The 17,538-nt window shown below is 40.6% G+C and overlaps 1 protein-coding gene across 5 annotated transcripts in view; it reads right to left on the reverse strand.

Moving 5' to 3' along the window:
• Positions 1-17,538, reverse strand: part of LOC134353010 (rho GTPase-activating protein 6-like) — a 201,673-nt gene that overhangs the window by 41,680 nt on the left and 142,455 nt on the right. For all 5 annotated transcript variants that reach the window (XM_063060785.1, XM_063060786.1, XM_063060784.1 and 2 more), the window contains 3 exons: positions 14,090-14,145; positions 12,106-12,256; positions 1,365-1,513 (listed from right to left, as the gene is read on the reverse strand). In XM_063060785.1, coding sequence (XP_062916855.1) covers positions 1,365-1,513; positions 12,106-12,256; positions 14,090-14,145 — 356 coding nt within the window. The remainder of the gene's footprint in view (positions 1-1,364; positions 1,514-12,105; positions 12,257-14,089; positions 14,146-17,538) is intronic.

Raw genomic sequence — 17,538 nt, forward strand, 5'->3', positions numbered from 1 at the left:
CAGTGGAAGTTATCTTCAAGGATTTTAACAAGGCATTTGATAAGGTCCCTCCTGGTAGGTTGATTCAGAAGATTAAAATGTATTGAATACAGAGTAAACTGGATTCAGAACTGGTTTGCCCATTGAACATAGAGATTGGGGTGGAAGCTGTTATTCTGGCTGGATATCTATGGCCAGTGATATTCTACAAGGATTGATGTTAGGACCTCTGCAGTTTGTGAAATATATCAATGATTTGGATAAAAATGTAGATGGGTAATTAGTTTAGCAAATTTGTGGATGACAAAGATTGGTGGAATTGTAAAAGGCTATCAAAGAATACAGTAGATTATAGGTTAGTTATATATGTGGGCAGAAAAGTAGCAGATGGAGTTTAATCCAGGCAAGTTTAAGGTGCGGTACTTTGGGAGGACAAATGAAAGGAAAAAGTATACAATTAATGGTAGGCCCTCAATAGCATTGAAGTTCAGAGAGATCTTGGGATCCATGTTCATTAACAGTGGCTATACAAGTGGATACAGTGGTAAAAAAAAATCTAAAAAAAGGCATATGACATGCTTGTCTTTATTAATAGGGGTGCTGAGAGCAAGAGTTAGGAAATTATGCTACACTTGTATAGAACATAAGTCAGACCGTACTTGGATTTCTGGTTGCCAGTTATCAAAGGATTTCGAGATTGTAGAAAGAGTGCAGAAGAGGGTCACCAGGATTCTACCTGGATTTGGAGGTATAAGCTGAAGGGAAAGGCAGGAAAGAAACTGGGTTATTCTCCATAGATCTTTGGAGGCTGAAGATAGACAGAGACATTGATAGGATAGATGCTCAGAATCTTTGCCCAATGATAGATCGGTCAAATATCAGAGGATTCACTTTTAAGGTTAGAGAAGGGAAATGTAAAAGGGATATGAAGGCAAGTTTTTTAAGTAGAGAGAGATAGGTCCCTGAAATGGGTTACCAAGGGTAGTAGTGGAAGCAGGCAGTTTGTTGGAGTTTAAGAGACTTTTAACTAGGTAGATGAATGTAGAGGGAATGGAAGTATATGGATAAAACACAGTACGAGAACGTTTAGCATAAATTGGCATTAAGATCAGAACAATATTACATGCAAAATAGTTTGTCCAGTGCAGTACTGTTCTATGTTCTATGTTCAAGATAGGAATACTGCTTTACTAGCAATGTTACCCAAGCAATATCAAAATCCTCATGCATTGTGAGTTATCTTCAGTGAGCTACTAAGTTAGTAAGCAGTTAATCTGTTTTCAGTGGTAACATCAGAGAAAGGAATTTTGGCCTGGACACTGTCAGTTGGCTGTTGGACTTTTATTTTTCTCAGCAAATAGTGTTGAAATTAATGCCATCATTACCTCTTGTCCATCTTCACTGACTGAGTCATGGGCACAGCTGGCAACCCTTGACAGCAACTCAAGCAATCGGAGCAGAGTGTCACAGTTACACGGTGGCAACAGGTAGATCAGCAGCTGGAGGATGGAGAGCTGCTTAATGTGGTTCATTGCTATAGCAGACAAAACAAGAAGAAACCATGGTTTACTTGGGTAGGAGAAACTGTTGTTGACATGCTATTAATCAAACAAGTAATACCAAACCTGGGTGTGCTTTAAATTCCTCCGTAACAAACCTCATTGTCATAATTTATTCTCCCATCTGCTGCTTGGAATTAATGAAATTTCCATCTGCGTCTTAATTGTTTTTCTTTTTGCAAGGGATGGACCAAGTGGTGAATGCACATTTATCACTTTTTGTCAGACTCATAGGTCAAATAAAATGTGGCTTACTTGTAGACTGCAATATTCCATACCACTATTCCATACTACTATTCCATCAATCATTCCAGCAAGGGATTAGCATTGACTAGATTGGCTATGAGATATGATTAGTTATCTACTTACAATTCCAGGAAAAATATTCACTGAAGATTTTTAAATCTTAAAAGGAAAAATATGTGAAATTTTAAAAAACAGAAAATTATGAAATCATTCTTAAGTTCAGCAGGCCCCAAAGAGTGAGTTAATTTTGGGCTGGATTTACAGTTGCCTTGGATACTATTCCTCTCAGTATGGTCCTGAGCACAGACTTTCTCTGCAAGCTTGACTTCTAGATGATCAGTGAGGACCATTTCAGTAACACAAGAGATTCTGCAGATGCTGGAAGTCCAGAGGAGTGTACACAAAATGCTGGAGGAACTCAGCAAATTAAGAAGCACCCACGGAGGAATAAAGAGCTGGTGTTTCGGGCCAAGATCCTTCATCAGTCCCAAAATGTCAGCTCTTAATTCCTTTCCACAGATACTGCCTGACTAGTTCAGGATCAGCAGAGATCTGACTGACTGTCATTAATGCACTTTATTAAAGTTCTTTTTTGTTTGCTTCCATTTCAGGCTCTCTTCAGGTAACAAATGCATTTTATTTCATAAATGTCCATAAGCTGTATTTATCCGTGAGTTATTCTGTGTGCACATGATAAAGAACTTCAGTTCCCAGTGAGCAGTGCAGGCGGGGTGATGTTGGATGAATGGCTCACACACCCATTCTAGGAGGTCTGGAGTGTTCAGAGTAAAATGTGGTTGAGCTGAAGCCATTCTGTAAATTTGTAAATAAAAAAGTTCTAATATTTTTAGCCACGCAAGTTTGTCTTTGTAAAAGAACAAACATAACATGGTGTCAGAAGTTGGCGTGAGGTCTAAATATGAAGCTTAACTGCATACCACGAGCAACTAAGAGATGTTAGGTTCCAACAGAGAGAACCCTGCTGGCACAAGAGTACGCTGTCTTGAAGTTCACCAGGAGAAGCAGGTGAGAGCCTAAAAATCTCCTCAATGGATAAACTATGTCCTGTAGCTATGCAGTTTACCAGCAATCTGGCAGATAATTGGAAATGCTTCAAACAGTGAATCAATATATACTTAGTGGTAAGCAGAGCCTGTGGGATGGAGAAAAAGTCTTTCAACACATAATTAGTGAAGATGTTTGGACGTCTACAATGGCTTCCTAATTGAAGAGACAGCCTTGAGATTGGACACTCTGATGACAAAATTCGAGGGGCATTTTGTCCCAAGTAAAAACATCATGTTTGAGAGATATAAGTTCTCCTCCTGTGACAAGAAACAAAGTGTGAGCTTTGACAAATACACAGCTGAGCTTCACACACACTGAGCAAGTCCTGTGAGTTTGGAGATTTACTAGACTCTCACTAGTCAGAGACAAAATAGTTTGTGGAGTCCCAGATAATGTTCTCAGAGAAAGATTGCTCCATGAAAAGATTCAACACTGGAAAAGGCTGTGGATATGTATAGGGCAGTGGAGACCACACGAGCACAAACCAAGGAGCTGCACAGAGCAGAAACAACAGTGCATGCTGTGAAAACAGAGGGGCAGAGCACAAGGCATTTCCCAAAACAACAGCATAGCAAAGAGGTGGGCCCAAAGAGCAAATGTGGAGGTAGGCACATGCCAAAGATCTGTCCTGCTTATGGAAGGTCCTGCAATAATTGTGGGAAGAGGAATCATTTTGCAAAGTGCTGCAAAGCTACCAAAAGATAGGTGCACACGGTTGCTGAGAAAATGGAGGAAGTCTTTGTAGATTCTCTGCAGACTGCGTGTGCTGGTAAGACAGAACGGATTGTTTCCATGACACTGAAAAAGACAGTAATTCCATTCAAAGTTGATACTGGAGCCCAGGTGAATCTATTACCTGTGGATGATTACAAGACTCTCAAAGTAAAGAACTAGATTTACCCAGTGAAATTAAAAGTGACTTGTTATATTGGAGAGATCATTCCAGTAAAAGGGGGATGTAGAGTGACCTTCAAGCACAAGGGACAACACCTAAAGGCACAGCTACTGATTGTTGAATAGCGAGTACAGCCAATATTAGGTATGACTGCATCAGAAAGGCTCAATCTGGTGGAAGAGTTTTCGTAGTAGCTTCTCAGATGAAAGGTGACACTCATTGAATAGTACATAACTGTCTTTTAGGGGCTCGTAAGCTTATCTGATATAACTCGAGAAACTTGTAACAGCATCCATGAGAGATCTTGAGGGGTTATGCATAGAAGCACAAGAACTCCACCTATACCAGCATGGCAGTCAAGATGCCAGTGCTAAACAGAGTGATCATAGTGAAAAAGGTGCCAGTGTGCTTCCACATCATGCAGTTTTTGTTCAAAATCTGTCTCTCATCGACTTCCAGCAGAAAACTAGAAAACAAAAATATCTCCATGATCCTCTCCAAAGTTGAAGAGGAAAAATAAAAATGAAGATGGGGAGACCACACAGACCCAAAGGTCAGAACAACAGCAACAGTTCAACACAAACCAACAGGAAGAGTTACTATCTATGATATGCAGCCAACAGAATGAACTCTGTGAATTGAAATGGAATTAGTTGGAACGTGTGCAAAGACTCACTGATCATATGGACGTAGTCGAGGGCTCCATTATAAGGCACGTGGAGTGAATTATGGCCACACAGCAAGAAAAAGAACAGAAACTGACACAGCAAATAATAGCTATAAATCTGTGGGAACAAGTAGCAGACTGAAAGAAATCATTAATCCACCACAGAGATGAATTGAAAGTGGTTGTGTGAATAAGGGACTATATTTGCTCATTTCAATTGAAGTTAATGTAAATGCAGTATCTTCGTTGGAAAGATTATTGTGCCTGCAGGTTTATGAGGACATACTATTGTGCTTGTTTTCTTTAAAGGGGAAGATGTGTTATTATGTGTGTACATAACAAAGAACATCAGCTCCCAGTGTGCTATCCGAGTGGTTCACCCGGGACAGGAGTGACGTTGGTGAATGGGTCCCACACAAGCTCTTGGCGGGCTGGCTAAAATGTGCTTGAGCTGAAGCCATTCTGTAAATCTTTAAATAAAATATTTCCAACATTTCTACCTATGCAAGTTTGTCTTTGTTAAAGAAGAAACTTATCAATCCGTAAGTCAGACAATATGTAAAAATTACTCGAAATGGCATCCGTATCTTCACTGTATTGTAACAAATAACATCTAAAGCACACAACATGAGAAATGGTTATTAAAATTGGAGAGAGGGAAACTAGTTCTACTGTTTATAGGGTTGAAAATTTGTACGTACATTGGCTATTTGAATTTAATAATTCTGGGATTGTGTTAATATGTGGAGAGTTCCAAATGTCAATGTTCATAACCCTAGGATGGTCTGGTATTTTTGTTATGAAAAGATTTTTGAAGTTAAAAACATGATTCATTCTATTCCTGATGCCAAAAAATATAATTCTTCCAAATCCAATGCAAAGGCTTGTCTAATTGAATTTTCAATATGCTAAAACCCACATACATTTGTTGATTTGGTTTCAGAATGCAACTCATTGACATTTCTTCAGAAGGTGTTAAACCCCAAGATTTAATTTAAGTGTAACAATGAACCTGATTTTGGTCATGCTGTATATCGTATAGTGTTAATGGGCAAAGCTGAGGAAGCAATCGTGTCAGACTTAGGTTTAAATATTAGGAATTCATACCCTGAACAAACAGTTTCACACAATAAAAAGGGAGGTGTATGGATTCAGGTTGGATGGATAGGAGAGTGGAAGTATAGAAAAAAAGCTGTTTTTGAGCAGAATTAGGCCATTCATCACATCAAGTCTGCTCCACCATTTCATCATAGTTGATCCATTTCTCTCTCCTGCCTTCTCCCTGTAAATTTTCGCACCCTGACTAATCAACAAACTATCAACCTCCATCTTAAATATACCCAATGGCCCGGCCTACACAGCTGCCTGTTCCAAAGAATTCCATAGATTCTCCACCTTCTGGCTAAAGAAATTCCTCCTCATCTCTATTCTAAATGGATATCCCTCTATTCTGCGGCTGTGCCCTCTGGTTCTACACTCCCCTACCATACAAAGCGTCCTTTTCCCATCTACTCTATCCAAGCCTTCCAACAATCAATAGTTTTTAAAGAGATCATCCCCCTCATTATTCTAAATTCCACTGAATACATACTCACAGCCATCAATCACTACTCGTACCATAAGCCTTCATTCCTGGAATCATTCTTGTGATCCTTTTCTGAACCCTCTCCAATGTCAGCACATCTTTTCCTAATTAAGAGGCCCATAAACTGCTTGCAATACTCCAAGTGAGGCCTCATCAATGCCTTATAAAGCTTCAGATTTGCAGCTTTGCTTTTATATTCTAGTCCTCTTGAAATGAATGCTTATATTGCGTTTGCCTTCCTCACCATGAATCTTTAGGGAATCCTACGAGGACTCGCAAGTCCCTTTGCATTGGGTTTTTGAATTCCTCCCCCCCCGCTTAGAAAATAGTTTATGCTTTTATTACTTCTACCAAAGTGCATGACCATACAATTCCCAAAACTGTATTCCATTTGCCACTTCTTTGCCTATTCTCCTAATTTGTCCAAGTGTCCTTCTACAGCTTCCTGCTTTCTCAACATTACCTGTCCCTCCATCTATCTTCAAATTGTCTGCAAACCTGGCCACAATGACATCAATTCCGTCATCCAGTACACTGACATGCAACATTAAAAAAAGGAAGTCCCAACACTAACTCCTGCAGGGCACCTCTAGCGACCAGCAGCTAATCAGAAAAGGCTTCCCTTATTCTTGTTCAGGGCCCCAGATAGACCTTCCAGGTGAGGTGATGCTTCACCTGTGAGTCAGCTGGGGTGATATACTGCGTCCAGTGCTCCCGATCTTTCCTTCTATATATTGGCGAGACCCGACGCAGGCTGGGAGATTGTTTCGCTGAACACCTATACTCTGTCTGCCAGAGAAAGCAGGATCTCCCAGTGGCCACACATTTTTATTCCACGTCCAATTCCCATTCTGACATGTCCATCCACGGCCTCCTCTACTGTAAAGATGAAGCCACACTCAGGTTGGAGGAACAACACCTTATATTCTGTCTGGGTAGCCTCCAACCTGATGGCATGAACATCGACTTCTCTAACTTCCGCTAATGCTCCACTTTCCCCTTGTACCCCATCCGTTATTTATTTATATACACACATTCTTTCTCTCTCTCTCTCTCTCCTTTTTCTCCCTCTGTCCCCCTCACTATACCCCTCCTCTGGGTTTTCCCCCCCTTCCCCTTTTCTTTCTCCCTGGGCCTCCTGTCCCATGATCCTCTCATATCCCTTTTGCCAATCAATTGTCCCGCTCTTGACTCTATCCCTCCCCCTCCAGTCTTCTCCTATCATTTTGGATCTCCCCCTCCCCCTCCTACTTTCAAATCTCTTACTAGCTCTTCTTTCAGTTAGTCCTGACGAAGGGTCTCGGCTCAAATCGTCGACTGCACCTCTTCCTAGAGATGCTGCCTGGCCTGCTGCATTCACCAGCAACTTTGATGTGTGCTGCTTCCCTTATTCTCATTGTTTGCCTCCTGTCAACCAGCCAATGCTCTATTTATGCTAGTATATTTCCTGTAATACCATAGGCTTGTATCTTGTTAAGCAGCTACATGTATAGCACCTTATCAAAGGCCTTTTGAAAATCCCAAATGCACAACATCCACTGATTCTCATTTGTCTAACATGCTTGTTATTTCCTCAAAGAATTCCAGCAGGTTTGTCAGGCAAGATTCCCTTAAGAAAACCATCCTGACTTCGCTTTATTAATCTTGTGCCTCCAAGTATCCCAACATCTTCTCCCTAGTAATATCAACTGCACTCACTTCTGCCCCCTGACACTCATGAACTTCCTGAATACTGCCAGTATCTTCCAAAGTGAAGACTGATACAAAATACTTATTCAATTTGTCCCTCACTTCTTTATCCCCGATTACCATAAAACCATGAGACATAGGAGCAGAATTAGGCCAACTTGCCCATCAAGTCTGCTCCGCCATTAAGCCATGGCACTCCCCCTCCAGCATCAATTTCAGCAGTCCAATATCCACTCTTGCCTCTGTTTTACTCTTTATATATCTGAAAAAACTTTTGGTGGAGACAAAAGAAGTTGCAGAGGTTGGAACCAGATAAGCATGCGGGGTGAAGCAGACGAGGACAGTTCTTCTAGTTTGCATTTTTCTCCCTACTGTGTTGTTATGTGTGCACCAAGAGATTAAGGTGGGAGGCACTGAAAATTCTCGTAATGAATTACCTAAGTCCTCCCGCATCTATGCAGTTTACCTGCAATTTAACAGATAACTATAAATGCTTCAAACAGCAATTCAATGTATATTTAACAGTGAGTAGTGTCATGGTCCGGTCTGTGAAGTCCGTGTTCTGGTTCACAGTCCGGTCCAGTCCATGGACTCTGGAATCCGGGTTTTCCAGCTGTCCCTTGTTTCAGTTGGGCTTAATAATAGGCACCTAATGTTCGTCTTGGGGCTGGGAATATATGTAGTCCTGGGTTCAAGTGGTGGCTGGTTCATCTCATCCTCGCCTCTGTGGGGTAAGTCAGGCCGTCTTTGCTGTTACTCTGAGGCTGGACTGTTCCTTCCCCTTCTCCTTCCTTCTGGAGCCTTGCCTGCAGCCTGTGTCTGGAGCCTTGACTGCAACCTTGTCAAGTTCTACCACTGGAGTAAGATCGGAGCCTTGCTGTGTCAATAAGGAACTGTCTATCATTGAGTTGGAACTGTCTTTGTGTCCACACCTTCGCTAGTTAGATCCAGCCATTTGCCTCTACCTAGTGTTGGGAACTGTCTCTGTGTCCACGCCTTCGCTAAGTAGGTCTGGCTGTTTGCCGCTGTCTAGTGTTAGGAACCATCTTGTTATGTTCAGCATTCTGTGTATGAGTCCCAGCCCCACGTCCTGTTCCCAAGGAGGTGTCCCAGTTCTGTGTTCCATGTTCCTGTCTCTCAAGTCCAAGGCTCTCTGTTCCTCTGCTCTAGACCAAGGCTCTGTGTTCCTGTCCTCCCCAAGACCAAGGCTCTGTGTTCTACGTTCCTGTTGTCCCAAGTCCAAGGTTCCGAGGTTCCTGTCATCCCAAGTCCAAGGCTCGGCTGTTCCTGAGTACCAAGTCAAGGCTTCGTGTTCGTGTCCTGTCCAGGAGTTGCCTCGTCCTGTCCTGTAGCCTCGCCTAGTCCTGTCTCCCAAGACCACATCATGTCTTAGCCAAGTTCCGGAGTCCGAGCCCGAGTCAAGACCCAGGTTCTGGGTTCTTGTCCAGTCTCTGGCTCGGAGTCTGAACCAAAGCCTCATCATGTCCTCGCCTCGAAGAACCTAAGCCTCGTCATGTCCTCGCCTCGAAGAACCCAAGCCTCGTCATGTCCTCACTTAGTTCCAGTGTCCGAGCCCGAGTCAAGACTCAGGTTCTGGGTCCTTGTCCCGTCTCCAGCTCGGAGTCCACGTCCAGGCTCCTAGTTCCCTGTTGTTTGTCCTGGTCCCACTTGCCTAGCCAATGTCCTAGCCCAAGTCTGTGTTCTTGTCCCTGCTCTCTAGTCAAGTCCTGTTCCTAGTACTTCAGTGTCTGTGTCTTGCATTTGGGTCTGCCACCAACGCACCCCTCCACCCCCGTATGACAAGTAGAGCCAGCCAGGGGGTGAATGAAAAATTGAAGGCATCTATTTTTCTACATGTGACTGGCGAAGATGCTTTGGACATCTATAACAGCTTTCAAATTGATGAGACAGCTTTATATTGGACTCTCTGATGACAAAATTTGAGGAGAATTTTGTCCCAAATAAAAACATTACATCTGAAAGATGTATGTTCTTTTCCTATGACCAGAAGCAAGGTATTAGCTATGACCAACTGAGTTTCACAGACTGAGTCCTGTGAGTTTGGAGATTTGAGAGACTCACTAGTTAGAGATAAAATAGCTTGCGAAGCTTCAAATAATGGGCTCAGAGAAAGATAGCTCTGTGAAAAAGTTTTAATGCTGGAAAGAGCTGTGGGTATGCGAAGGGCAGCAGAAATCACATGATCACAAGCGAAGGAGCTACATTAGGAGACACAAAAGTGTCTGCTGTGAGTGAATGACAGTTAAAACGTTAGAATCCCAAAACCACCCCCACTTTCCCTCCCATACACAAGCAGCAGATTCTAGAAAGAAAATACTGCCAATATTAGGTCTGAGTGCATGTGAAAAGCTCAAACTGGTGGAAAGAATTTTCATAGTGACTACACAGACCAAAAATATCCATCCAACACTGATGGAAGAGTTTGCAGATGTCTTTGAGGGGCTTGGATGTATACGTAATATAACCTGAGAAACTCGTAACAGCATCCATGAGAGCTTCAGAGAGGTTACGAAGCACAAGAGCACCACTTTCCATAGACATCCAAACCAGCTACACCAACACGACAGTCAGGACGTCAGTGCTAAACATAATGAGCATGATGAAGGCATCACCAGTGTTGCTTCCACATCATGCAGCTGCGGTTCAAAATCTGTGTCTCATCAACTTCCAGTTCAAGACTGGAAATAAAAAATATACCTAAGATCTTCTCCAAAGTTGAAAAAGATGGGAAGATCACACAGACCTCAAGGTCAGAACAGTAGCACCAGTTCAAAACAAACCAACAGGAGGAGTTGCAATCTATGCTATGCAGCCAACAAAAGGAGCTCTGTGAATTGAGATTCACTCAGCTGGACTTGTGCAAAGACTCACTGATCACATGGATGTAGTCCAGGGCTCCATTATGAAGCACATGGAGTGAATTATGGTCACACAGCAAGAACAAGAACAGAAATGAATAGATAGGATCTTTGCAGGACAATGTGAAAGAAATAAGCTAATATTAACACAGCAAGTGACAGCAATACATCTGTGGAAACAAATGGCAGACCAAAGGGATCATTAAACCACCATAGAGATTAATTGAAAGAAGCAGAATGAATAAGGGACTGTATTTGCTAATTATAATTGAAGTTAATGTAAATGCATTATCTTTCTTGGAAAGTATTATTGTTTCTCGCGGGCTTATGAGGACATATTATTGTATTAGATTTTTCTTTGAAGGGGGAAGATGTGTTATCATGTGTGTACATTATAAAGAACTTCAATTCCCAGTGTGCAATGTGGGTTGCTTATCCCGGAACTGAGGTGATATTGGTGAACTTGTTGCACACGCTCAGGTTGAGCTGAAGCCAAGACTGGAGTGTCTCGTAAATAAATATGTACTAGCATTTTAGTGGAGAAAGCCAGGGACAGACAACATAGTATGGGAATGGGAAGGGAGGTTGAAATAGCTTGTGACTGTGAGCTCAGAATGGCACTTTGGACAGAATACATGTGCTCCAATATCCAGTTGCAGAGTTTGCATCTTGTCTTGCTGGTGTAAAGGAGGCCACGTCAGAGGGACTGAATGCATTAAATGAGGTCGGAGGAAGTGTATGTGAATCTTTTCTTGATCTGGACAGGCCATAGGAAGTCATAGACGGAGTGGTCCATGCAAAAAGGAGAAAAACGGCTGAGAGAGGAAGACATTACTAATGGTGGGGGTCTTCGTTGCAGCAAGCAGGGATGTATTGGATAGGTAGCTGGTTTGGTGAAATGCAAGCACCAAGGAAACTCCATCTCTGTTCTATCTGGGGGGAGGGTGTGAGAGTAGGAATCTAGACCTAGGGAAGGGTCATAAGAACCAGAAACCTAACTAGTCCAATCACATTTCTTTGCAGCAAGTGGCTTACTTTTTATTTACTCCTCCAATACCGTTCACCTGTGTTGGAATTTTCTCTGTTTGTTTGTAAGGCCGAGAAGCTTGGCACTACCTTGACTAAAGCAAAGTATTAACTGATAACTTCTCCAGCAACTCAAAATATTTGCCTCCTCTAGCACTAGTGCACAGTGGCTGCAGAATGCACCTTCTGGATGAAACACTGTGATTTCTTCAATAGAACTTTCCAATTTAGAAAGACAATGGCAGTGTGCTCATGGGATTCCTATCATCTGTAAGTCACACACTATGCTGACCTGTAAAACATCACTGTTTCTTCACCATAACTGAATTAAAATTCTGCAATGCCTTCTTAATAAACTGTTGGATTCCTCCACAGGAGTGCTTTGCTTCAATAAACTGATTGGCACAGCTTCTCAACAGCAATAATACTAGGAAATCTGTGAATACTTTGCATGCAACACCTCATTTCATGAGAATGTAAATGAAATCGGATGATAATAAGTCTGTACTTACACATTGTTTTGATGAAGGCTGTATAGAGTTCTCTGGGAAGAAGTGGGTCTGGCATGTCTCTCAGGAACTCTTTGAGTAATGCTGCTATATCATGGACACTATGTTCTTCATCCAAAACCACTTCCAGTCCTTGATCAAAATCATCTCGCAGCTGAAAAAACATCAACGTGTAGCTGTATCATATTATGGTATAATTTCTTTGACAAATCTTTTGTCTCAAAAAAAACAAAAAGCTGATTGCTACACCAGAAATTTTTAGATTCCTACACTGCATCATATTTGAATTCCATTGTGTTTCATTTAAAAAAAGATCTCTAGATTCTTTCATTAAAATCTACTCTCCATTATGGATGGCAATGTCAAGCATTTCAAAACGAAGTTCAAGTGAAACCTACTCCGGCAAATTAACGCTAGCTGCTTACAGAAAAGATGTTGCAACTGAAATTACAATCATTCCGAGTCCTACCTTCATCCAATGTTCCATACAAGACTAACAGGACAGGGATAACAAACTGGAGCCCTGGCTAAGTTGCTCTCTCACTACTCTGCCAAAGGAACAGCTGAATCAACGACCGGAGCAAGGACCAGGGTCATCACACCAACACATCTTCTTTCTTTCACCAAGAGTCAGTTTCTTACATCTTTGACCACAGGACTCCATTGTTCTACGTCATCACTACTATTGTTTACATAGCAGAGGTAAATCTGTGGCAGATTATTATGATTTTCCACACATTTCAGTCATCCATTTAAATAATCCTGACTTACTTTGGACTTATATTGACTTACTCTGATTCACTTTATATCATGATATTTAGATTCTGCTACTGTTGTGAAGCACCACCCATGTATTATAACCAGACACATATTTAGGATGAGAAGATGCTGCAACAGTGGCACCGATTTTTGCCAATAACATTAAGAATGCACTCATATGAATTTAATAGTACAATATGCATATGTTTAACATGCCACTTTAAAAGGGGCAACATTTAAAGTTTTACTTCCTTATACTGTTCATGATGAGGATTCCATCATTCTTCCTGGAGCCCCGTCTGCCTAAGGTTTTAGTTCATACAGGCAATGAAAATTATAGGAAGAGGTAGGAGTTATTATGCTGCCTGGATAATATGCAACTCATTTAACAGTTAAACATTGTCTGAACCATGCACTATAAACTGAGCATTGAAAAAACGTATCTTATCCAGCCACTTAGAAACAGCGCCACAAAAAGGATTTCTGAGCTTCAAAGTCTCAGTTTTGAGAGAACATTTACGAAATTTGAGCTCCTCATTCCTGAAACTGCTATCTGTCTGGCGCAACAGGGCACAATTACACAAGACTGGTTGGTGTAGAAAACGTTCATCTGGAAAATTATTTCAAAATAAAATTGCAAAAGAACTTATCAGACTACAGGCTCAAACTCATTAAAGGCAAGTTCGGGAAATTACACTGCATGTGATATTAATCAATGCAAGGAGTGAGTTTTGGATGGAACTGAAAATTTTGGAATTATTTAATGTCCATTTAAAGGGAATGGACTGTCAAATGTCCCAGGTGGATGAGCTAGGATTACTGCAACCACTTGGAGATCTTCTGAACAGCTGTCTTTCCACGTGGTAAAAAGGGTTGATGTGATGAGCCTTTGTAGCACTTAGGCTCTGGGCTCTTTATCATTTGGTGGGAATTCTTCTCTCAGACTGGCTTCTTTCAATAGAGAAAATGATTGTTGTGTTATCCCCATAAATAAAGTGCTTGCCTCTTGCTCAATTATTAAATATCCTCATCATTCGTGATTCTCTTGTGATAGCAGCATATGAGCAGAATCACTAATTTTCTCTATTACGTGTAAAGCATACATGGGTAACAGGAGATCATACAGATTCACTTAAAATTAAATAATTTGTTCTAACCACAAAACCAGCTTATGTTATCTTGCATCCATTTCAGTTCAATAGGTTTTATAGCTGTTATTTAACTTTACCTGTCGAACTCTTTTTTTAGAACTTCCAACTCGAAAAATACCAACTGTCTGAAGACCTGAAAAATAACCAAGTGTCTTTCAAAAAGAGCATCACTCATGTCAAGTTATGAGAATCCAGTATTTATTATGACTATTACAAAATATAACCTGTTTCCTCCTCTTTACCGCTGTAAGTTGGCTAGTGGCTTTCAAAGGCACTCTCCGAGCTCAGGAAAATAGAATATTTAATTCAACCATTTTGGAGTGATTATTTTGGGTGTGATTCTGAATACTTGTACATTGAAACATGCTGCAATTGAAATCCGACATGGCACTTCGAATCAAAATCATAAACTCATAGAAAAATGCAACACAGAGGCAGGATCTTTGACTTACTGAATCCACAATGAACAACGGCAATCCATTCAGACTAATCTTAAATTAATCCCGTTTATTTATTCTCCTTCCACTTTCTACCACTCACCTACACATAAGCAGAAATTTGCAGTGGCCAGTTAATTAACTAATCCTGAAGCAGAAGAATCTGTTTTCACTCTATAAAGGCTGGGTAGAGGCTTTGGCTTTTAACTCAAACCATATGTTTGCTCCAGTTACTCTGCGTTTCCAGGTTATAGTTTCCTCAGACTCCTACTGTATCAACGGTAAAAGTGCAGCAAGTAAATTTAGTCCAAAAATCATAATGAAATTCTAAGAATCTGAATAACAATACAAATGGGACTAGATTAGCAATTAATAGCAAAGGAAGGAGAAGGGGAAATGGTATCAATTAAAGACAATAACACTTTGTGGAAAGCTACGAGATGAAATGGTGTAAACAGAATTACTCCAAGCTAAGGTGCTTTATAACATCGAGTCAGTTGCATTCATGAGGTATCCCAAGCGCTGGGGAGGAAACCAAGGTTGGTAATCATTGTTACAGTAAATTGAAGAGGTAAAATTTCAAGTGTCGGCCAATTTAATTATCCAATATAGCTTAGTGTAAGGAGATAGAAGGGCATTAAGAAGTGGCTTCTCCGAATCAATATTGTTTTTGATTCAGTTTAATCTAAACCACGACTATTTCTTAACCAAGCTCTGTGTAATTAAGAGAAAACAACCAAAGGGTAGTAGAATGTTTAGAAAATACTAGGAAATTTTTAGACAATATATAAACAGGTTCTCTATAGAAACAGAATAGAGAAAAGAGAAAATAGGTCATGGCATTTTACTAGTGTAAAAAAAAGCACAAATCAAAGTGAGATAAATAGTACCTTGGCCAGATTAAATGGAAGAAAATTTTGTTAAATAAAACCATTAGTTAGCAATGAAAATATGTAAAGGGGAAATGGAAAGACTATAAATCAATCATTCCATTGAGGAAAGATGGGAGAGATTCAGTGGCTGAGTCCCAAAGCTGAACAGCAAGACTAAAACAGAATTTGGCTCAGAGAGTTGATAAAAGATTATGAAAAGCACTATTGAAAGGAAAATTAACAGAAAGATCTGCAAGCTGAAGAATAAGGATAAAAGTAATTCAACATCAAACACCAAATTTTTACATGTGTCTCGGTTGTTTCATATATTCCCTATGTGCCTTAGATATTGATCTGTTTCAATGATGATAGGAGCCTTAGTAAGAGGTCAGACCCATTTTGTTCAGGAATGTGCAATACTGCTGGATCTAAACATGGAATAGTACACCCCGTGGACAGCCACAGTGGACAACGTCACTGTTTTCCCATTTTACAGCTCTTTGCCCGCTCTTTTAGGAAATCTGGATTCTTTTATAGCTTCTTTATGTCCTTTTCACAATTTGCCCTGCAACCCCATCGTCGTGTCACAGGCAAGTTCAACCTCGAAACCTTTATTTACTTTGTCCAGGTTCCAATAAATAAGTAATCATTACAATGAGATACATGTATTGGGTAAAGTGAAAGGCCCGGAAGCAGCTTGTTTAGGATTACTTTGTACAAAGATCATGGTTACAGGAGGCAAGTTTGCCTATTGAAGCTGTGTTGCTTCCAGGATCCCAGGTTACGTACTGAAGTCCTCAGAACTCTGGATGGTCATGGCTGCACTCACAGCCTGTCCCTTACTGTTGGAAGACATTTCCAACAGCTTTAGACCTGGCACAGGTTTTAAGACCCCATTGATTTTAATGGAGATTTTGTTTCTTAAGATTTATAGAAGGTGTTATACTTTGCTTTAATTTAATATTGTTGATTATTTATAACTGGAGTTCTGTGTTTATAGTTTATATTCTTATTTAAAATGTTCTTGCCTTTTAAATGTTTGTCTTATTTCAATTTTAATTGCTTTTAACAGTAAATAAAAACTGTTGAAATCAGTTCCAGACGGAAAAGTCCTATTTGTAACTTTGGCAGCTGTCGCAAGCTGTCCAAGCTATTCCAGTGACTGACCATCTTATCTATGCCAACAGGGGCACTGTCATCACTAAGGATTTACTTATAGATTCTGGGAAGAAAGCCAGCAAAGTTGGCTCTGCATCTAGCCAAGTAGGCATGGGGGAGCTGTGGGTAGCTAATCTGGACAAGCAGACAAACCTGCAGGATCTGGCCTCATGTAATCAAAAAATAGTTAGAGCAGACAACAGAAAACAGCAGCCTTTGGAGAATGGGCAGGATGTGGAAATCTCTGCCAAAAGCTGCTGTAGCAGAATTCTCATGTATATTTGTAAGAGGTTAAAAATAGTTGCATGATAAAAGAAATACTAAATGGCAGGGAATCATGCAAGAGAATAATGGCTCAACGACATATTATGAGTTATTCACTGCTCAGAACACATATCAGAGGGTGACCCTTCCTGTTAATACAGTACAGAGAGATAAGAGACAAATACCCATGTGGGCAGGTATACTGTCAGGTAAATAGCTCAGTGGCAAATTTAAATATATTCTAAAATGTCTCTAATAACGCATAAAAACTGATCAATATTTTGTGTTTGTTCTTATGGAACAAACATTAAAAAATCCTATAAATGGGGTAGAACAACAAGTCCAGAGGGAATAAAGAACATAGAACATAGAAGAGTACAACATAGGACCTGCCTCTTCATCACAAAATATTGTGCTAAACCAAATAAATTAGTAATCAAACGCCTAACTAAACTAATTTCTTCTGCCTACACAATGTCCATTCCTTCCATTTCCCACACATTTATGTGCCTATCTAAAGATCGCCTAACAGTCCCTAATGTACCTGCCTCTACCACTAACCAGGCACCCACCTCTCTTTCTGTAAAAAACTTGCCCCACACATCTCATTTGAACTCTCCTTAAATGCATACCCACTAGTATTAGATATTTCAACCCTGGGAAAAAGACAGGAGTCAAAAGAAAATAGTAAAAACCAGTATTGAAAAAATTAGAGGGGGGTTTAAACTCAGTAAGTCCCCAGGACCAGATGATGGGTGGCAATGGAGACAGTGGATGCACTGGTTGCCATTTTCA

Source organism: Mobula hypostoma, chromosome 10 (genome assembly GCF_963921235.1).
Source record: "Mobula hypostoma chromosome 10, sMobHyp1.1, whole genome shotgun sequence".
NCBI lineage: Eukaryota > Metazoa > Chordata > Chondrichthyes > Myliobatiformes > Myliobatidae > Mobula > Mobula hypostoma.